The sequence below is a fragment of the Fomitopsis serialis genome, assembly GCF_022376445.1.
Source record: "Fomitopsis serialis strain Sig1Antser10 chromosome Unknown B0H18scaffold_131, whole genome shotgun sequence".
NCBI lineage: Eukaryota > Fungi > Basidiomycota > Agaricomycetes > Polyporales > Fomitopsidaceae > Fomitopsis > Fomitopsis serialis.
The window spans coordinates 1-20974 of record NW_025955091.1 but is presented as its reverse complement, the minus strand read 5'-3'; the positions used below and the strand labels follow the sequence as shown (position 1 = coordinate 20974).

At 56.5% G+C, this 20974-nt stretch overlaps 2 protein-coding genes across 2 annotated transcripts; both read right to left on the bottom strand.

Moving 5' to 3' along the window:
- Positions 1-26: 26 nt before the first annotated feature.
- B0H18DRAFT_1215366 (uncharacterized protein) lies at positions 27-5298 on the bottom strand (the record flags this gene model as incomplete). The annotated part of the gene is made up of 9 exons (XM_048036631.1): positions 27-259; positions 313-503; positions 557-1213; positions 2747-2941; positions 3978-4690; positions 4748-4869; positions 4929-5017; positions 5082-5237; positions 5287-5298. The coding sequence occupies 9 exons, from the start codon at positions 5296-5298 to the stop codon at positions 103-105; spliced, it is 2292 nt and encodes a 763-aa protein (XP_047887262.1). The 3' UTR covers positions 27-102.
- Positions 5299-7269: 1971 nt separating this feature from the next.
- On the bottom strand, positions 7270-8718 carry B0H18DRAFT_885667 (ribonuclease H-like domain-containing protein; the record flags this gene model as incomplete). Its single annotated transcript, XM_048041081.1, has 1 exon — positions 7270-8718. One exon carries the CDS (start codon positions 8716-8718, stop codon positions 7270-7272), a length of 1449 nt encoding a protein of 482 aa, XP_047887261.1.
- Positions 8719-20974: the final 12256 nt, after the last annotated feature.

Genomic DNA, 20974 nt, shown 5'->3' with positions numbered 1-20974 from the left:
CAACTACTTCCAATGGATGAATCTGAGCAAAACACGTCCTATATCTATATCATACATTCCACAGGCAGATTGATAGTACACACAACTGCTACCATATCAAGATCACGAACTGCGTTTGGTCCCAGTACTCCGAGCCGACACCCACAGCACCTCGTAGCTCGGCATTTTGAACTTGAACACACCGCTCCCATACATGTCGTGAGGTGTCTTGGCATACATCATGTGTCCCTTCTCGACGCTAGGTTCCTCGATGCCATGACTGAAAGTCTACAATTCAGCAGGCCAATCGCAGGACGAAGGAGGGCGACTCACTCCACCTCGAGATCTTTCTTTATTGTATGCCACGAGGAGTAGTACAAGTATTGCGGCATGCATGGAATGCAGATCCACAAACTAAGCTCCTCTACTATCTTCCTCTCACATTCCTTCGACCTGGCAATTGCTTCTGGATCAGCGATCCGCCAGTTCGATATCTCGTCGTCGAACTGTGTCTGTTCAATCATCTAATGCACCAGCCATCAATGGCGAGCAAGTCCGGGCGATCAAGCACACTCACCGCTGTGCGCCAGGTCATAATCACTTTGCCTCGAATGAGTCTTATGTCGAGCTCGTCCATATCCTTCGCTGTAGCTGTATTCGGGTCTTTGCCGCAAAACCGTATAATTTGGCGCGCTTGCTCCGACGGTTCGTATTCCCGAAGCCGAGGGGAGAATGCGCTCCCATATTCAAATCGATATCCGTCCGATTTGCTGTGCACGAACTGCGCAAATGTGTTCTGCTCAGCGGGCGACGAGCGCTGGCACTGATGCGCCAGGAGGTTCGGGAAGAACAGATAGGCCGCGCAAACGCTGCATCGAAACATCGTCGTTGCGAGCTCTAGCGGGTCGACCTTCTTCGTAACGCGTGTCTTGCCTCGCATGTGTTGGCGTAATTGGTCGCATACGTGTGTCTTCCACCCCTCCACGATTGTGCCCGTATGCCTTAGTAGGTATCTGAAAGTATCTCTGTCTACCAGCCTGCCCGTAGGAGCACACAAGTGCCCGCGAAACTCTGGCATGAATGCGAGATCTGCCAATTTCAAGCCCCAAGTCCAAAGCTCCGGATGTGCTATCATGTATTGTTGAAGGGGTCGTTCCCACACGAATTGGAAGTCGCTCCAGCGACCAGTCAGACGCTGTCGCAGGGCGCGGGCCAGAAGTTCGTCCCGTACGCCCTGCATACAGTCATCGACGGCTCCTTGAGACGCCCAAATCGCGTTTGGCGTCTTGCATCGGAACACCGCGTACTCTTCGAGATCGGACAGTGTACGCACAATCAGGCATGTCCAAGGCATCCTACAAAAAAATTGTATCCTTATCCATAGAGCGAGCGTTGCACACTAAGGAGATCAGTCGCGATTTTTCTTATCAAGACCTTGCCCGGTCCTTGAGACACCTGCCTAAAATGGTAACTATCCCAAGTGCTCATCAGTGCAGATGGCTCTTCCAGACTCTTTCCTCAAGTGAAATACCCTTACAAACCATTGGAATGATCACTGACAGTACAAAGGAAACTTCCTTTGTGTTTAACCCCCACTTTCGCGTCGTTCCGCATAGTAGGGATTATGGGCCGGTATGATTATGTAATGGTACTTGCTAAATCGGGTAATGAAATTCATGAAATGTGGTTTTCCATGTTCTTCGACATACCGTGCAGCGACCAGCGCTCGCACCATCGCAAACACGGTCTCAGTAGGTACATGACAACGGTAAGCAAATTGTTGTCATTTTTCTAGGCTAGCAGGCTTCACTGAGCACGCGCTGAAGCCCGCTGTCTCAAGGACCGGGGGTGTCTCAAGGAGCCGTCGATGACTGTAACCTTCACCAGCTCGCTCTGGATATTGCGCCAACCTACGGGAGTCAGTGAAATGAGTGAATGAATGCAGAGCGCAAGTACCAAGAGTTCATGCACTACGCACTGCGATTTGTGAGAGGTTTTGGTATATGCATCAGTTTGTGGTCTGCCAAAATTAGGCTTTGTTCTCGAGACAGCATTCGCAGCTCCGGCCCCCATCCTAGCGCTTGTAGTTTGGACGTGACGCTAGGCCAAGTTTCAGCGATGTACAAGAGATATTGATACAGCTAACGTACAACTGTAGACGTCCTTGTCGCAAGCCATTGACTGCTCCCGTGCGCAGCTTCTCCTCATGCTCTAACCAGACTAGGCACACAGACTGAAACTACATCCCTTATCAATACATATCCAGCAATGTGAAGTAGTGGCAGTTAGTACATCAGACAAATCATTGACACGCAGGGTCTGCTGCTTGATGAATTCGTTCAAGCTGTCTTCATTTCCGGACTTGGACAACCGCTTCCAGTCGCTTATGACCTCCTGTATTCGGATCGAAGACAGTAACCTTCGTCGTTTCGAGAAGCATGTCCCTGTGAAGCACGGTGAGCAGACTACACAATAACATTGTTATCAACTATACCGTGTTCAATATAGTCGCCGGAATTTTGTGGATGCTACGGCCGCTGAGAAGCTTATGCCGGCTCACAATGCTGCTCATGGGTAAGGGTCGTTAGACAGCCATCTGAGACAACCCTGTCGTTATACATGTTGCACTCACAGTTCAGACCTACAAGTCTCACAGGGTCGCATAAAGAATGACCAATACACCTCCGGTGCATAGCCCTCTCCGCATGCCTGGCAGAATGTCGAAACTGCTCAGGCTAGTCGTATCTGCGAGTATAATATACCTTACCGTGCAATGTGGAGAGAAGAGGAGAGCGACCCATGCAGGCTCAATCATGTCCTTTGGGAACGGCGGAGGGCCCTTTAGTCTCTCCAACGATTCCTTCCAGTAACGGGCGGAGCTCTTCTTCATCAGGAATGCGTGGAATGCCTTGGACGTTCGTGAAACACTGAGCAAGTCTTGCGGTTGAAAGTACAGCAGAATCTGTACATAGTCAGCATATTCAAACTGTGACATCCAACGAACGATGCAATATTACCTCATGAATAATATCCATTGGCATGTTGAACATGCCATCCTTGAGACCATCCCCGAGTCGCCGTCCAGACTGTCCGCGTATGTTCTGTGCCCCGGACTTTGTAGATGACCGAGATAATCTCGACCGCTTAGACTTCTTCTGCAGCATATTAGGGGGGGCACTCAAAGAAGAGATGGGCGAGCGAACGAATGAAATTCAATGAACAAACAACTCGGATTGTGGCCAAACTGTGGCGCGTAGCGCGGTACGCGGTCACGCGAATACCACGTGATTTAACACGGTAGTGGCGAAGGCCTACATGTGTATTAGTAAGCTTCAAACGTTCACGTTCAACCTTGGAGCATGCTATACAGTCAGTTCTATAATTGGTGACTGTGTAAGGCAGTGTGCGCTTCAAGGTTCGAGGGCCTCTGTGCCCATTGAACTGACAGTTACTGATAAAAATACCGGATTGTAGTACACTTTGGCTGGTCAGAGACTCGCAGAATCTGATTTGAAGACCTAGGCGCATTTCGCAAATATTCGTCAATATTGAGCACCACTAGGTATCATAGGACCATCGAGCACACCTTCTACTACAATTTAAGCTTGAGCCACTGGCGTACTCAGTATCGGGGTCCAGCTGCATTAAAATGTCACCATTTTCGATGCTGGGCTGAAGAACGCCATGGCTAACAGCCCATTCGTCAGCCCATCCACAACAATTCGACTTCGAGAACAATACAGCTCACCGTCTTTGAATGTGGGTGCACATGCTTTCCAAATGATTCAAATCGCTCAGTCCGCCACATCTACTACATCGCCATTGAGTTTTCGTCTGTATGAGCCACTGTTCCCGTTCCTTGGCCCAGGCGATCTCTGTCGGATTTGCTGTTCGCCATGTTGGGGAATCATCTTTGGACTTGCAGATGTCAACAAACTACCGGAGACTCGGGTCTCAGCACCAGCAGGAGCATTTCTAGAGCATCTGAGCCAACTCACCACAGCACGCCAGGTCATGATGATTGTGTCATCTCGTACAAGCCTGATGTCCGATGAGTCCAATTCCTTCGCTGTGACCGTATCCGGATCTTTCTTGCAGATTCGAATGATTCGGCGAGCCGACCTGGGTGAGACAACTTCGAAATTTGGACTTCGGACTTGGAAAGTTGCCGGGAAGAACGTGCGGGCAGAGGCCTCATATATACCATGGTGGTTGGAGAAAGCGAACATAGGAGCACGGCCGGAGCGCAAGCACTTGTGTGCGAGGAGGTTGGGGTGAACAAGATAACGCCGGCAACGCTTGCACTCGAACATTGTCGTCGCGAGCTTCAACGTGTCCACGCCCGGGTCCATCGAAGCCTGCGCAGTATGTCGTATCATCTGGCGGAGGGCATCGCATGCGCGTAACTTCCACCCTTCCACGATCGTCTCCATCTGCGCCCGCAAAGCCATAAAGCTCTGCTTATCCACCTGTGTATCCGTACACACACACATGATATCCCGAAATTCTGGTGTGCGCACTAGGTCTGCAAGGTTCAGCCCATAAGTCCGCATCTCCTGGTGTCCATTGAGGTATTCATCGAGAAGCTCGTTCGCTGTGTTCTCAAAGACGACCCAGCGCTTAGCCAAAGCCTCGTTGAATTCGTGGTCCAGACGTTGCTTTCGTATGCCTTGCATGAAGTCAATCATTTCGCCCTTGATTCTCCGCCAGCCTAGACATACTGATGAGACGAGTACAGTCGTATGCCAGGGTTGTTGCAGATACACACCGTGATCGGTGAGCTTGCTTGTCATACAGACAAGCCTATGACCTGACAAGCGTTCACTGCCCTTCTGTTTGAGCATATCTAGTTCAGGCGCCCAGCCGAGCGCAAGGAGTCTTGCGCTGATGCTAAGTATGCCGTGTGGTGAGAAGCGAACAGAAATAACGATCGTACGTGTCGCACGTACTCGTTCAAGCGTTCCTTCTTGAGACAATCCTGCTCACGACGGAGCGCAGATTGCTGCTTTTCGAGCCAAGTAATGCACGAATCTTGGAACTGCACAGCAGAGGTCAGATATGTCAGTCTGCCTAGAAGTCCGCGGCGGGCTATGGCTATTTACCTCATGTAACCTCGCCACATGCCAAATTCGCTCGGTGGTGAACTTCCCCAACTGAACATGGTCACGGGCATCCAATAGTTGCCTCCATGTATCCGCGACTTCTTGGATCTCAGACTTCAAGAAGTAGTGTTGCGCATTGCTCCAAGAGGTACGAGCCTGCGAAGCCGGTGAGAACATACGAAGATTGCAAAGACGAAAAACTTACCACAGTGAGCATGGTATCCGGGAGACGTAACTCACTATCGACATGTGGAGTGTAATCGTTCACCGTTGTGGGGCAGGCCCACATGGGAACAGCGGTACGAGCCCGGAACGACACACGCACTCAGGCCCAGGCAATGCGGAGCGAAGCGACATCCATTGGCGGAAGGACGACTCGGCGGAAGGACAACCAATATAAGAACACGCGGGAGGAAGACGGCTACAGTACATGGACAACGGGCTCCTCCCCCATGGCGTCCTCAACCTCTCCTTCCTCCAGATCATCGACATCCCTAACCGGCGCGAACCGCAGGCGGCGAGGTACCCCAGAGTAGCCGTCCGGGACGTAGACTCCCTCCGACAGGCGGGCGTGCAAGTCGCGAACACCGCCCTCCACCGTATTCAGGCCTCGGGCGATACGAACAGCTTCGGAACGAGCGTCGCGGTTAGCGGTGCGGCACTCGTCTAGGAGGCCCTGGAACCGAGTAAGGAGGCTGTCGAGGCTGTCGGACGAAGCGCGGTAGGACGAGAGCTGTAAGGGACACTCCAAGTAGCGAACCGGAAGGAGGGGACGACCAATCTCTGCGTCAGCCTGCTCGGCGGTGACCCGATTCGGGGCCCAGGCAATCAAAGGGAAGGGTTCGCCCACGTAGCTATGCTGCGACGGAAGAGTGAGGAAGACTTGGTCGAGGTACTCGATCAGCTCCTGCACGTCGGGATAGCAGCGGACGAGCGGAAGGGAAGCATTGCCGTGGGCCACTGCACGGGAACGAGAGTCGAAGAGCATTCGCTGCGGGGAGGACGGCTTAGAGGGGGATCAGGAATCAGGATGAAGGGAAAGACGCACGATTAACCACCGAGCTCCGTGGGCCCAGGCAAGCCACTCGTGGTCGCTATCGGGGTTCAGACGAGGCTCGACTACGCGTTCGTCACGGAGAAGATCGATGAGGCGGTAGAACCGGGTGGTGAAGACGATGGTGGACGGGTTCGGGGAGCATCGGCGGGCATTGCAGACGGTGGGGAAACACTGAGAGCCAGGGGGAGGGAGCGGAAGGAGCTGGAGAAGGGTATGGCGAGGCGTCGGGAGGAGGCGGAGGGGGCGGAAGGAGCTGGAGAAGGGCACGGCGAGGGGTCGGAAGGAGACGCGGCGGGTGCGGAAGGAACGGGAGAGGAGAGGAACGGGTGCCAGCGAGGGTAGGACGTGGGAAAACGGCGGCGGGAGGAGACTTAGGGGGGAGAGGGAGGGAGGAGTTAGTCACCTACCACTACCTCTCAGGACTCAGTATCTAGGTTGCGCCGGGCAATCTCAGGCTTCAGGTCTCGTCTCAGGCTCGCGCTCAGGCTAAGGAAGGTCGCATAAGTTAGGCTCAGGCTCAGGATCGAGGAGAACTCAGGTTAGGAACGTCGGAGGGAAGGCTATCGAGTATACCAGGCTCAGGAAAGGGCAGTCTTCACTAAAGGACAGCGCGGACGAAGCGTGCGGCACACCTCCCCATTCCCCCTTTTCCCTCCGCGAGGTACCACGGACCTCGCTCGCTTCCTCCGCCAACCGTCAACTGGTACCAACGACCCCCGCCCATCGTTTTCACCGATACCAAGAATTCCCTTCCGCGTCGTCCACGCACCGGGGACTCGCAATCACCACACCGTACTTCCCCATGAACCAGGAGAATTAGTTCAGAGCGCGTGGCTTGCCGTTCAAATTTGGTGTTGACTTTTTTTTTTTTTTTTTTTGGTGGAGCGTTGCGTCTTTTACGACGCTGGGCCTGGCAGCCGACAAAGTCGTCTCCAGGTGGCCCGCTGGCGGTTCGGGGGATTCAAACCCCGGTGTCGAGAAACCGTAACCTGTAATTCACCACTGAGGAAATGCTGTTACGCACGGAGTGTGGGACTCAGTACTGCGGGTTCAGTTAGTTTGGCGCACCATCATCGCTCCGACTAGTCTCCGGTGCGCCCTCGTCCCCTAACTAACCTCACCCGATACCCACTAAAACCTCAATCTTCCCGCGGAACCAGTCCGGGGGAGGCTGCTTTCGTCCTTGAGGATCCCAGTCCACGTTCTTTTGACGACAGAGTACTTTATGGCTTTCTTCTGATATTTTTTAGTGTTCGTCATCAAGCAGTCTATAGCCAAGCGTTCGTTCAAGGCCTTTGTCCATCGACTCTCGATTTCCTCGGATGTTGCTGGGGTTGGTCGAGGGTTTGTGTCGCTTACTATCACTCGCTCATTCCGTAGCTTCCAGATTAGGTAGGCCGATTCTGTCATGAGGATTCGGTATAACCGTGCGTCTCCTGTTTTGCGTTTCCCTTTGATCGTTTTAAACGGCGCCTGGGCGCAGCTCAGAACTGCTCCTAGCGATGGGCGGGGCCATGTTTTGTTCCGTTTAGCCCAGAGATTCTTCGCCAGCGACCAGATTTGTTCTTGGCCCGGCGCATTGCATTCCGAAAGTATGTGATCCATTGATTCTGTTTCTCTGCATACCTTGCACTCATTTCGCTCTTGCATCTCATCCGAGTAGCCCGGGCGTAGCCAGTTCGTGCCTACCATGTAGGCGTCATGCATGGCCATCCATAGGAAGTATCTCACTTCTCTCCGGATGTCCTTATGTCGAAGGCCTCTCCAGATCGTCGCCTCGGAGGGTTTCTCGTCGAAAAAGACCTCTACATTGTCAATTGCTCGTATCATATTGTCTGTGGTCCGTGCTCGCGGTGTGTAGCTTTTCATCTTTATCTCTCTGATGCCTTGATAGGCTAATTTCTGCGTTATCATTCGCAGTTTTGTGCCGGTCAGCCTAAGTGTGTCGTCGACCTCTAGTGGTACATCGTCTGGGGTCGTCTTCTTGGCTCCCAAACCGGCAAGTTTGTCTGCCTCTTCGTTGAGCTTGTGGCCCTGATGACCTTTTACCCATTTGAAGCGTACTCGACTGGTCCGTTTCCGTAGGTTCACTACCATTGATCTTATCTCGCGCGCGTTCTCAACCCCGATGTACCCGCGATCTTCGTGCCTCTGTCGTAGGTCGTTTGCCTCATCAATTGTGTAGCGCGAGTCGCTTACGATGTCTAATGGTGCGTCATTGTTCACTCGTCTGCACGTTTCGGACACGGCCGTCAGTTCACCAGTTTGATTTGTCTGTTTGATTTCAGGGGGGAGTCGTAGCGAGAAATTGTTATCGCTTCCCTCTCCTACGTAAGCTCCGGCCCCTGCTTGGGCGGAGTTAGTGCCATTGTCGAAGCAGGAGCCATCGGTTGCAACTGTGATTGTGTTTTCTTCGGTCGCACGTTGCCCGCGGCGCCTCAGGTACGTTGAGTTTGCTAGCTCGCCATGTGTGAATATACGGAAAGTGTCAGCTAAAGTGCCCTTTGTTGTTAGGCTACTGTCAAAGTAAGTCCATTCGCCTTCCCCGGCATTTTCGTCTGCTGACTCTGCGTTCTGCATCTCAGTGTCTTCGGGCTTTGGACGTCGAGGGTCCCATTTCTCTGGCAGCTTATCTAGGAGGTCGCGGGCGCGTTGGAAGCAGAGGTGTGGGTGGTTACATTGTAAGTTCTCTCGAGCCTCTGTGCATTTTCCGCAGTTGCACCGTGCGTCTGGTTGGTGGTCCGGGTGCCCAATGTAGTCAGCGATGAGTTCTGCCTGCCCTACGGTACCGAGGTCGTGCTTGTTTCGCAGGCATTCACTCGCCCTTGAGTGATTGAGGCGTCGTATTCCGTTGTCTGCTTCATTGTGTAGCCATATGGGCATGTCACGGAGTATGTTCCGTGCAAAAGCCAGGCCTTCCTTTCGTACGCCGTATTTCTTGGCTATTTTGAACATTGTCCTTAGGCCCTCCGGAATTGCTGAAGACTTGAAGTTCCAGGTTTGTAGGAATACATTGCCTCGGATTGATATTGGCATTTGCTCCTCGTTCTTTGGGGGGGACCGCGCGAGGATTGCGTCTGCGACTAAGGCCCAGAGTGGGCGATTAGGGCCGAAGTTGAGGTAGTCCTTGATCCAGGTGAGCGTGATGGCTTCGTTCCTTGTTACTAGGTCTAAGGCTGCTCGTCCGCCTATATTTGTGGGAGCATACAGGGTTTCGGTGTTCACCGGAGTTTGTTTCTTGTCCCCCCACATGAATGTTCGGATTCGGCGCTCGAGTCGTTTCTCAACGTGTTTCGGCATCCCCTGTACTTTGGTGAGGTATTGAGTCATGCCTCCTATGTGCATTTGTGTAATATGTTTACGCCCTTCCATCGTAGGTTTTTGCGTTGCCCATCTTTCCAGCGTGGCATCTAGTTTTTCGAGGGTCGGCGTCCAGACCGAAGTTTCACTTATGCCGTTTCCGTACCATGCACCGAGGATACGTACAGCTTCTCCCTCTTGGGCAATGTGTATATGGTCGGGTAGTGGCTCCTTCGTGGGGTCGGGTTTGCGTGTTTGGATCAGGTGCAGTCGATATTCGGGTGCTCCTATAGGTATGACCTCTGTTTTATCTTTGTTGAACTTTGCGCCTGATGCGGCACACCATGTATCAAGTATGTTATTCAGGTTGGCGAAGCTATCACCCTTCTTTAGGAAAGTGGTGGTGTCATCTGCGAACAGCGTCGCTATTAGCCGCTCATTTGCACCTGGTATGTTGTATCCTTGTAGGTTTGATGCGCGCAGTGTTGCTGCGAGAGGCTCAATTGCTAAGTCGAACAGGAGGCATGAAAGGGGGTCTCCCTGTCGTACACCTCTTGACACTTTGTATGGCGCGCTGAGGAAGCCGTTCACCATAACACGGGTTTCAGCGTTTTCATAGAGTGTCTTCACTGACTGGATGAAGGACTCTGGTATGTTAAATTTTCGCAGGGTTGTCCACAGGTAGTTGTGCGTGATTTTATCATACGCCTTTTCCTGGTCTAGGGCCACGATCATGCCGTCTTCGTCTTCTGTTGGGTCTGCCATGGCGGCGTATTCCATGACCATGCGGGTGAGTTGCGTGTGGTCATGTATTTGTCGACCCGGTATAAAGCCGGCTTGTGATATGTGTATCAGGTCGGGTGCTGCCTTGGCTAACTTAATGGTGAGTGCCTTTGTGTATAGCTTGTAGTCCGTATTCAAGAGTGTAATAGGGCGGTAGTTCGCGATATCAGTCTTATCTTTCTTTTTGAAGATCGGGCACATCCAGCCCTCGGCGAAGTCTGTCGTCGTATCCAGTCCGTGTTTCTGGATGTCATTGAATGTGCTTGTAAGCAGGTCAATGGGGTCCAGAGGGTCTTCGTCGGGTTCGTCCTCACTGTCTGATGAGTCGGGGCTGTACTGTTTGAGCTCCTCCCAGAATTCGTATGTGAGACCATCTATGCCTGCTGCACTATCCTTTTTTGACGTCTTTAGGGCATATATTACCTCGTCCCTATTTATGGGGTCATCTAGTTCGTCATACTGACTGTGGGTGGGTTGTGTGGCTATGTGGCTAAGGACCTCCTGTTCGCAGCGGGTGCGTTTCGCGTCGTCTGGCTCTAGCCCGGTTGACTGGAGTTGTAGGTGGTAGTCTCTCGCTAGCTTCGCCATCTTCTTGGAGTTCTTCTCGTAGGCTGGGACTCTCGCCTCGTTGGCTTCGCCATCCTCGGGATGTTTTAAGGCGTATATGAGGTCTCTCGGTTTCTTTTCTTTTCCTTGACTGCACCAGCTTTTGCACAGAGTCTCGCCCTCTAGTCGACTTTTGACTTTGATGTTGGTTCGTGTCTGGTTGTGTCGTTTTTGTTCGAGCATGGACAGTCGTTCAGTGAGTATTGCCGCTTCTGTCTTTGTGTCTGACTCGAGTTCTGATTGGTTATTCAGTGTGTCGCTCAGGGCGTGCTTTGTTCGGTCTATGTCTTTCATTAGCTTGGGTACCATTTTCCGTTGGCGTTCTATGGCTTTCTTCCTGACGTCCATTTTCAGGCTGTGCAGGATACGTTGCGGGTTCTCGCTATCTGATCTCCAGCCATCCAGTTCGGTGAGTTCGGTGAGGGCTTGTTTTACCCGTTTACTGATGTACTCTTTCATGCGCTTGTCTTTCAGGACGTAGAGCGGGATCGTTCGTCGCCCGCTCCCTACCCATGGTGCGTTGTCTGTCGATGCATGTACTGAGACAAGCCTGTGGTCTGTATTGGGGACGCCCGTCGGGGATGTTTCCCAAGCTCTGGCCTGTGCGCATATGCGTTCGGTCGCGTATATCCGGTCGATTCGTGATTGCGAGCCCGTGGCTTTTTGGTAGAATGTGTAGGCTTTCTCAGTTGGGTTGAGCTGTCTCCAGCCGTCTCGTAGGCCTAGGTGTGTCTTTAGTTCGTCTAGTCGGTCGACCGTGGCTCTGCGGTCTTCGTGGGAGGGGATACGATCAATGGATTCTTCTACCATGTTGAAATCCCCCAGCATGATGTCAGGCTTTGGGGCGCGCCGGTTTACCGGGTCTGTGTAGAAGTCACGGATGTCCTCCCAGAGGTACTCACTTTCGGTGTGATCATTGGGGGTGTATATACCTAGTATCGTGAGTGTGGCCTCATGCTTTAGCTGTAGGGTGACTTGCATTGCACGGCCGGGTTTGAGGATTTCTACCCGGGCCGAGTTTGCATCTACTATTTCTTTGTTGAGCACAATGGCCAGTCCTCCTTTCGCAGTTGGGTTGTCTGGGTCACCCGATGACAGGATTCTCAGGCGTTGCGAGAAGAGTTGTTCTATCTTTTCACGTCTGGTATCATCCATGTGTGATTCTTGTACTACCAGTACTCCGATTCGCTTATCGCGGACTAGCTGATTTACATGCAGCCATTTATTGCCTGCGTTATATATGCTGTCGCTGCCAAAGCCTCGTATGTTGAGCGACGCCACTGTCACTGCGGCACGCAGTGACTTTTTCTGAGGTCGAGGTTTGCGTCGATGTTGAGTACCTTTCGGCGGGCCATGGGCACGTCCAGCCGCGGGCTCTACCATATTGCTTATGCGTCGGCTTGTGGTCGCGGCGCTGCGTTGTGTGGCTCGCTGACCTGGTTGGGTAGTCTGTGCTCCCTCGGCGTTTTGCCGTTCTGGCGCGACCTGCGCTCCCGTGGCAGCGCCCGGGATCAGGCCCAGTGGGCCTGACGGTTCTGGAGGAGCGTACTGCTCTCCGTCGCGCGTACTGGCGACTTCCACGTTCGGAGCTGGGCTCCTACTGCGTGGGGTGGGGGACCGGTAGTCATTGCCTGAGCGGGCGTTGGGGACTCCCGGTGCCCGCTCAGGCTCCTGTGAGGTCCCTCCGTTGTTTCCGCCTGCCATAGTCTGTTCCCCGTCAACGGCGTGTCGGTCGGCGGCTGTGCCTGACTCGCTTCTGGGGGACAGAAATCCGAGTGCGCCGTTACCGTTTTCATCGTGCCGTATTGTTGTGTTATTCCTGTGTTGTCTGTAGTTAGTAGCGGTGTTAGTGGCCCTCGTCTTGACGTGCCAGGCCGAGTCGAGTTGCTTGCGCTGCCGGGTGTTAAGACAATCTTCGTCAGGTCGGGAGAGTCGACTGGACTCTACCCCTTCCTGATTTCCGTTTAACCAAGTCGGAGCTTGGTATGGCCATTGTCTTACTGGCCTTCGTCTACCCTGGTCACTTTCCTGTCCATTATTCGCATAGTGTCAGTGTATGTAGGTTCCCAGGGGCGCCGGGATTCTGCTTCTCATAGGGCGGCAGTCTCTCGGCGTCTTAACTCTCATGGTCGCTCCAGTGAGCGGGCCGCACTGGCCTAGTGGGAGAGGTAGCGAAAACGCGTGCACGCTTATTCATTAGGTACAGGGTAGTGTAGGATAGTGGAGGGGTGGGCTAGGCTGTAGCTAACATTACGCTCGCTTCTTCCCTTTCGCCTTGGGCAGAGAGTCTCGCTGACGACTCGATCCGCCTCCCTTGGGTTGTCCAGACTTCGAGGGCTTAGCTCCCTTTGTCGCCGTCTTCTGGACGCGCGCGGCGTGGCGCTCGGCTCCATCGTAGGGGGGGCCATACCAGCCTTCCGTTTTGTGGAAGGGGCAGTCGTAGGACGGGTGCGTGTCGGCCTTGCAGAGTTGGCAGTCAACACTGCCGGCCTTCTTGAGTCGAACCATGTCGACCCAGTATGGGATCGTACGGACTAGGTGGAGGTACTCCTGATGGTCGTCGGGGTCGGAGGTGAGTGGGCGCCCGCGAAGTTGTGCCACCGTTGTGGTGATTGCGAGTCCCCGGTGCGTGGACGACGCGGAAGGGAATTCTTGGTATCGGTGAAAACGATGGGCGGGGGTCGTTGGTACCAGTTGACGGTTGGCGGAGGAAGCGAGCGAGGTCCGTGGTACCTCGCGGAGGGAAAAGGGGGAATGGGGAGGTGTGCCGCACGCTTCGTCCGCGCTGTCCTTTAGTGAAGACTGCCCTTTCCTGAGCCTGGTATACTCGATAGCCTTCCCTCCGACGTTCCTAACCTGAGTTCTCCTCGATCCTGAGCCTGAGCCTAACTTATGCGACCTTCCTTAGCCTGAGCGCGAGCCTGAGACGAGACCTGAAGCCTGAGATTGCCCGGCGCAACCTAGATACTGAGTCCTGAGAGGTAGTGGTAGGTGACTAACTCCTCCCTCCCTCTCCCCCCCTAAGTCTCCTCCCGCCGCCGTTTTCCCACGTCCTACCCTCGCTGGCACCCGTTCCTCTCCTCTCCCGTTCCTTCCGCACCCGCCGCGTCTCCTTCCGACCCCTCGCCGTGCCCTTCTCCAGCTCCTTCCGCCCCCTCCGCCTCCTCCCGACGCCTCGCCATACCCTTCTCCAGCTCCTTCCGCTCCCTCCCCCTGGCTCTCAGTGTTTCCCCACCGTCTGCAATGCCCGCCGATGCTCCCCCGAACCCGTCCACCATCGTCTTCACCACCCGGTTCTACCGCCTCATCGATCTTCTCCGTGACGAACGCGTAGTCGAGCCTCGTCTGAACCCCGATAGCGACCACGAGTGGCTTGCCTGGGCCCACGGAGCTCGGTGGTTAATCGTGCGTCTTTCCCTTCATCCTGATTCCTGATCCCCCTCTAAGCCGTCCTCCCCGCAGCGAATGCTCTTCGACTCTCGTTCCCGTGCAGTGGCCCACGGCGATGCTTCCCTTCCGCTCGTCCGCCGCTATCCCGACGTGCAGGAGCTGATCGAGTACCTCGACCAAGTCTTCCTCACTCTTCCGTCGCAGCATAGCTACGTGGGCGAACCCTTCCCTTTGATTGCCTGGGCCCCGAATCGGGTCACCGCCGAGCAGGCTGACGCAGAGATTGGTCGTCCCCTCCTTCCGGTTCGCTACTTGGAGTGTCCCTTACAGCTCTCGTCCTACCGCGCTTCGTCCGACAGCCTCGACAGCCTCCTTACTCGGTTCCAGGGCCTCCTAGACGAGTGCCGCACCGCTAACCGCGACGCTCGTTCCGAAGCTGTTCGTATCGCCCGAGGCCTGAATACGGTGGAGGGCGGTGTTCGCGACTTGCACGCCCGCCTGTCGGAGGGAGTCTACGTCCCGGACGGCTACTCTGGGGTACCTCGCCGCCTGCGGTTCGCGCCGGTTAGGGATGTCGATGATCTGGAGGAAGGAGAGGTTGAGGACGCCATGGGGGAGGAGCCCGTTGTCCATGTACTGTAGCCGTCTTCCTCCCGCGTGTTCTTATATTGGTTGTCCTTCCGCCGAGTCGTCCTTCCGCCAATGGATGTCGCTTCGCTCCGCATTGCCTGGGCCTGAGTGCGTGTGTCGTTCCGGGCTCGTACCGCTGTTCCCATGTGGGCCTGCCCCACATCTACCCCCACCTTGAAATTCTGACCGTCCCCGGTCAGACTCTCATTCTTCCCGATATGGTACTCCTACGCCGCCTTCAGGATCGTCCCAAGTCTTGAGCGATCGGTGATCGATCACGGCCTTCTGCTCGCCTTGCTTCTCTAGCGCTTCGTCCGACGCGTTGATTGGCCGGGATAGTCTCTTGATCGGGGAATCTTCTTCCGATCAGTGTGGCTGGGCCTCGTCTCCCCGCGTATAAGGCTCGCCGCACTCCTGCTCCTTCGTGCTCCTTCCTCCTCCCTCCCATCTCCTGTCACCCATGTCTCGTCCTTCCCCGTCTCCTTCCGCCACTCTGGACTTCACCGCCGGTCTCCCCGACGAGGACTATCCAGTCCGCCTTGCCGCCTCCGCCGAACTGGTCTCCCTTGAGGCGCGAATCAGCATCGTCGCCGCTCGAGAGCCGACCATGGGCCGCCATCCATCGCACGCGCAAGCGGGCGCGTGGTTGATCTGGGGCCGCCAGCTATGTTACGCCTGGGTGAGCACCTCCGATACCTATCTCCCTGTCCTCCATGCTCACGGGTCCTCCCAGGCCGTGTACGACGTGCACCTCGACTACGTCCTCACCAACGGGCTGTTCGAGACGCGTTTGCGTCCCGAAACCGAGGCCGCCTTGGACGCCTTCTGGGAGCGGCTGGACGGCTTCGCCAGCCAGCCCTCCCGGTACCAGGGTTCCCTCCAGACCCTCCGGCAGGAGGCCCAACTGCGTGGCCGCCGGTACGGCTCGACCGGCTACTGGGCCGGCACCACCTTCGAGCTCTCCCCGGCCGTCCTCGCCACGTCCCGTCGTCCCGCCTCTCGCGCTCCGTCCCCATCGCCCGTGCCTCATCCGTCCCCTCTCCCCGCCACCGCCGCGCATCTGTCTCCCGTCTCCGAGCCTCTCCGGTCGCCGCCCCACGAACCTCGACCTCCGTCCCCTCTCGAGTACGACGAGCCAATGCCTGAGCCTGCGGCCCAGGACGGGCCTGTTCCCCCGCCCGCCGTGCATCTCGCGGCCCTCGAGGACGTTCCGGCGCCTGAGCCCGCCCTCTCCGTGGCTGGGCCGTTCGGGTTCCCTTTCCCTGAGCCGGCTCCCTCCGCCCCCGGCCATTATGCCCGCGCGTCCTCGCTCGCGTTCACCGAGCGGGACCCTTCCGTCCCTCCTCCCGTTACGCCCGCGCGTTCGCCGCCACCCTCCTCTTCGCCTCTGTTCACAGAGAGAGGCACGCCCGTCGCGCCCCTTCCTCTGTTCGCGCCATCGCCCTCACCTCCCATCGCGCCGTCCATACCATCTCCTCCCCCGGGCCTCCGCGCGGCACCGCCCTGTCTCGCGCGCCACCGACTCCCCCTCCGATCGATACCATCGAGGATGACGCCCTGGAGCGGTCCATGTCGCCTCGCGCGTTGGAAGAGGCGATTTTCGCCAGCAACATCGGGACCCGGCTCTACCGCCCAACCCAGCCGTCCCCTCCTCCCGCTCCTCGCCCGTCTCGCCCGATGCCGCGTCGTGTCCTCCTCAAGCTTCCCGACCACGGAGGCGCTCCGCCTGCTCCCCCTTCGCCGACAATCCTCCTTCCGTCCCCCGCCCTCCCCGACAAGTTCCCTCCGGTGCCGCAGCGCACTTCCAATGCCGAGCGCCCGCGGTACGGGCCCTACGTGTACTCTCCGACCACCCCTTGCCCTGAGTGCCGTCGAAATCGCTTCCGGTGCCGCATCGACGCCCTTCCGGGCCACGCATGCGCCGCGTGTAGTTCCCGGAAGAAGAGGTGCGCGTTCAGTGCCTTTAGTGAGTCCCTTTTCCGCCTACCGTCCTTACTTACTCATCCCCTTGCTTTCCAGAGGAAGGGGCGCCAAGCTTCTTCTATATAGGCCACCATCCCGACCTCCCTCGGTCCGCCCTCGCCTCTTACGACTGGGTAACCACCCCAGGAGGCACCCTCGTCGGTCCCCGTCCTTCGGATATCCGAGCCGACTTCCCCTTCCGCGGTGCTCCAGCGCCGCCTACTCGACCTCCCGCTCCTTCTGCATCCCCCGAGCCGGTCGCTGGTCCCTCGCAGCCTCCACCCGCTCCCTTGGCCATGCCCGCCGCTCCTCCTCGCCTCCGAACCGTCCAAGATCGACTCGATTGGATGGCCAGCCGGTCTGGGGAAGTCCGGCAATTCTTCCGCCGCCCCGGTATGCTCGGCGCCCCCGAGATCCCCGACCCAGAAGATGAGCACGACGAGCTGGAGGAAGATGTCAAATGGAAGGTCCCGGGAAGCCTGAGCGTGAGTTTGAGTCGGAGGAGGGCCAGTAGGTAGTGTAGTAGTGATCCCGCAGTAGTCTCCTCCCTCCGATGTACCTCCCTCCGTCCCAAGTCCGCAATTGTACAATGTATCCCTGCTTACCCCCCCCGGCCCCGCTGACCGCGCCTTGTTCGTCCACCCGTGTGATAAGCTCCCCGAGGCCGCGCACTCGTTTCCTCACTGGCCACCGGATGGGCTGCCCCTTGATTCCCAATCGCCTCGAGGCTTCCGCCCTGTACAATCACCTCGAGGCTTCCATCCTGTGCATCTAGCTCGTTGATCACTTTGATTTCGAGTGGTGCCGACGCCTCGAGGCTACTGATCCTCCTCTTTCCCCTTCCACTGTCCGCTCCTCCCCATTATCGCCATCGATCTATGCTTGCCTCGGGTATGCGAGTCGTCCATCCATCCCATCTCCCACATCGTTCTTAACTCGTGCCCCGAGCAGCTATCCCACCCTGCACATCGCTTTCTCCCTGCCCCTCTTTCCTCCGCATGAGCGGCCTTCAGACTCGCGTCCCCTCCGCCGCTCGCCGCCTCCCCAGCGTCGAGCGTCGTCCCTTCTTCGATCCCGACGAGATTCCCCTTCCGTTCCCCCCGTCGCCTATACCAGTTGATCCCTCCGCCCCGGTTCCACTCTCGGCCCTCCCCGTCGAGGAGCGCCTCGCTCGTCTAGAGGCCTCTTCCGCGTGGCAAACCCGCCAGCAGGAACGAATCTGGAACGAGTTTGTCGAGTTCCGCCGCACCGTCAACGCGATGCTCGAGGCCCATGCGCGGGATATCGATCGCGGAGACACCCGCATCGCGATCCAGGTCAACGGGCTCCTCGACCTGTTCCTAGAGCACCGCCGGAACTACGAGTACCATCTTAACACCCAGCGCCGCCTCGAAATTGTGCCGGCTTCGATCGCGGGACCGTCGACCGTCGCCTCGATACTCTCGCCGAGAAGGTTCGTGCCCTGGAAGGCTTCCGCGGCTACGTCCGTTCCCGCCTCGACGACATCCACAATGATTCCTCCGTTCAGGCCGCCCTCGACGTTATCGAGACGCAGCTTTCGTATGTCCTCGAGCACATACGCTCTACCCCCTCCAGCTCGTCCGTCCGCGCTTCTCCTCCCCTCCGCGGGTCACACACTCCTTCCGACGCGGCAGCCACTCCCTCCGCTCCGCCAGCCTGACTCCGCGCCTCCCTTCCTCGTCAATCCTCTTCTTCCGCGTCCGACTCTTCGTCCTTGTCGTCCGCGCCGAACCTTTCCTCCAGCTCTTCATTCTCGTCCGGTAAGTACTCATCCCACTCCTCAATATCCACTAGCTTAACTTGCGCCTTGTCCCTTCCGCGATACGGTATCACCCGGAACGCCGCATATCTGTGCCTCGACACGCTTCCGTCTAGTTCTGCGAGAATGTACGACCCTCCCTCCGTCCGCCGCACTACGATCATCGGCCCCAGATACCGCTGTTTCGCCTTCCGACTGTGTTCCGTTTCGATTTGCGAGTTTCGCACTAACACCAGGTCTCCAGGATTATGCTTGTAGTCTTTGATAGTGTGCTCGTTCCGCTTGATAAACTCCTTCACCGATTTGTACCTAGCTTTAAGCACCTTCCGATGAATACCGTCAAGGTCCTCTCTTCGCTTCAGCAGCTGCCGTGCCCGATGCGCAATGAATTCCTCCTGAGATAGCATCTCCTCCGGCGCCGGAACCAGGTACGTTGCTTCCGCTAGGTCAAATGGAAAGATTGGCTCAACTCCATGCATAATCCTGTACGGCGACATCCCAGTGCTCTTCTGTATCGAGACTCGTTCCGCCCAGAAAACCGCGTCGATCACCGATGGCCACTTCGATTCATTCCCTCCGCAGAGCTTCATCGTTGCCTCCCGCACGTCAAAGTGCCGTCGCTCGACGATCCCGTTTGCTCTCGAATTATACGGCGAGATCTTAATATGCCTGATCCCGTATTTCTTCGCGAGGTATTCCATCGCCGCGAGGAACGCAGGGCCGTTGTCTGTTACTATCTCCGTGACCGCCCCCCACCGACAGAGAATATCCTCGTAGATCCATGCCCCTAGTATTGGCCCAGTCTCCCTCCGCAGCTTCCGGAATTCCGGATACGATCCTAGGGAACATCTCCCTTGAACTATCATCTTGTATCCTCCCGCGGCAGGCATGTGCATTGTGTCCATGTACACCTTATGGAATAATCCCTGCGGTATCGCGACCGTCGGAGGGATCTTCAGCCGTTGCGTGCTCCTAAGTTGGCACGCATGGCACGTACTCACGTACCACCGTACGTCCTGGTCCAGGAACGGCCACCAGAAGCGCTCCAGCAGCCTCGTCCGCACCGTAAGTACTCCCTTATGTCCGAGGTCGTCGTGCGCCTGCCTCAATAGCTCTAACCTTCGCTCCCTCCGAATCACTCGCTTATGCTTTCCGTCTGGGTCCCGTCGCCAGAGTCTCCCTCCGCGTAAGAAGAACCGTCCTGCCTTTCGCACGAATTTCCTGAACGCCGCCTCGTCCGCCATTCCCTCCGGTCTCTCGGCGGTCCTCAGGAACTCCTCAATGCGTACCAGATCTTCTTCCGCCGCATCCGCCTTGTCATGCCGCGGAATCTCCACTTCTTCCGCGTCTGGGCCTGCGACCCCAATCACTAAGCAGAGGATCCGCGCCTCCTCCCGTGCTCGGAGCCCCTTCCGCCGGTAGCTCGGCTCGCTAGAGTTCCAGGTTTCAATCGTAAACGCGCATGCTTCGTCGATCCACTCTTCGGGATCTCCCTCCTCCTCCGGGTCTTCTTCCGCTCGTTCCCTCCGTGATAGCCCGTCCGCCCCGGAGTGAAGCACTCCGGGAATATGCACCAGCTTGAAGTCGAAGAGTAGGATCGCCGCTATCCACCGGTTCATCGCCGCATTCGGCTGAATGTCCGGGTTGTTGAGCATGCCCTTGATGTACTTCGCATCTACCTCGACTTCCAGCCTCCGCACGCCGATAATGTGTATCCTCGACGCTCGCAGCGCCCGGAAGAGCCCATATAGTTCTACCTTTGCCTGTGAGTAGCGCGACTCCCGTTCATTCCACGTTATTGACCCAAACCTGCTCGGGCACTTCCTCCCCTTCACGTCCCGCTGCAGTAGGACAAACCCGACGCCGATGACCGAAGAGTCCACGGCCAGAATCACTACTCGGTCGGTAGTATAGTCGATCGGAAGGAGCGCAGGGCAGTTCACGAGTGCTTCTTTCAGTGTTTCCATCGCCAGCTCTTCTTCCGCCCCCCATCCGAAGTCAACCCCCCTCCGCGTCAACCTAGTGAGTGGTCTCGCGATCTTTGAGAAGTCCTTGATGAAGATCCGAACCAGCCCCATCGTCCCAAGGAAGGCCCGCACGTCCGTCACCGTCTTGCACGCTGGCCAGTCGCGGATCTTCTGCACCCTAGCGTCGTCAGGCTCCCTTCCGCTGTATGTGCACTTATGTCCCAGGACTACCACGTCCGGTACGCACAGATGTGCCTTCTTTCCCGAGAACGTCCCTCCGACGGCACCCATCCTTTGGAGGATGCGGTTCATGTTCTCCAGGTGTTCCACACGAATCGCCTTATGCCTGGATTCCCTCCGATGGTCTCGTACCCTCCGCCGGGAAGCTCGTACCTAGTTTTCGGCCCTTTTGCGTTCA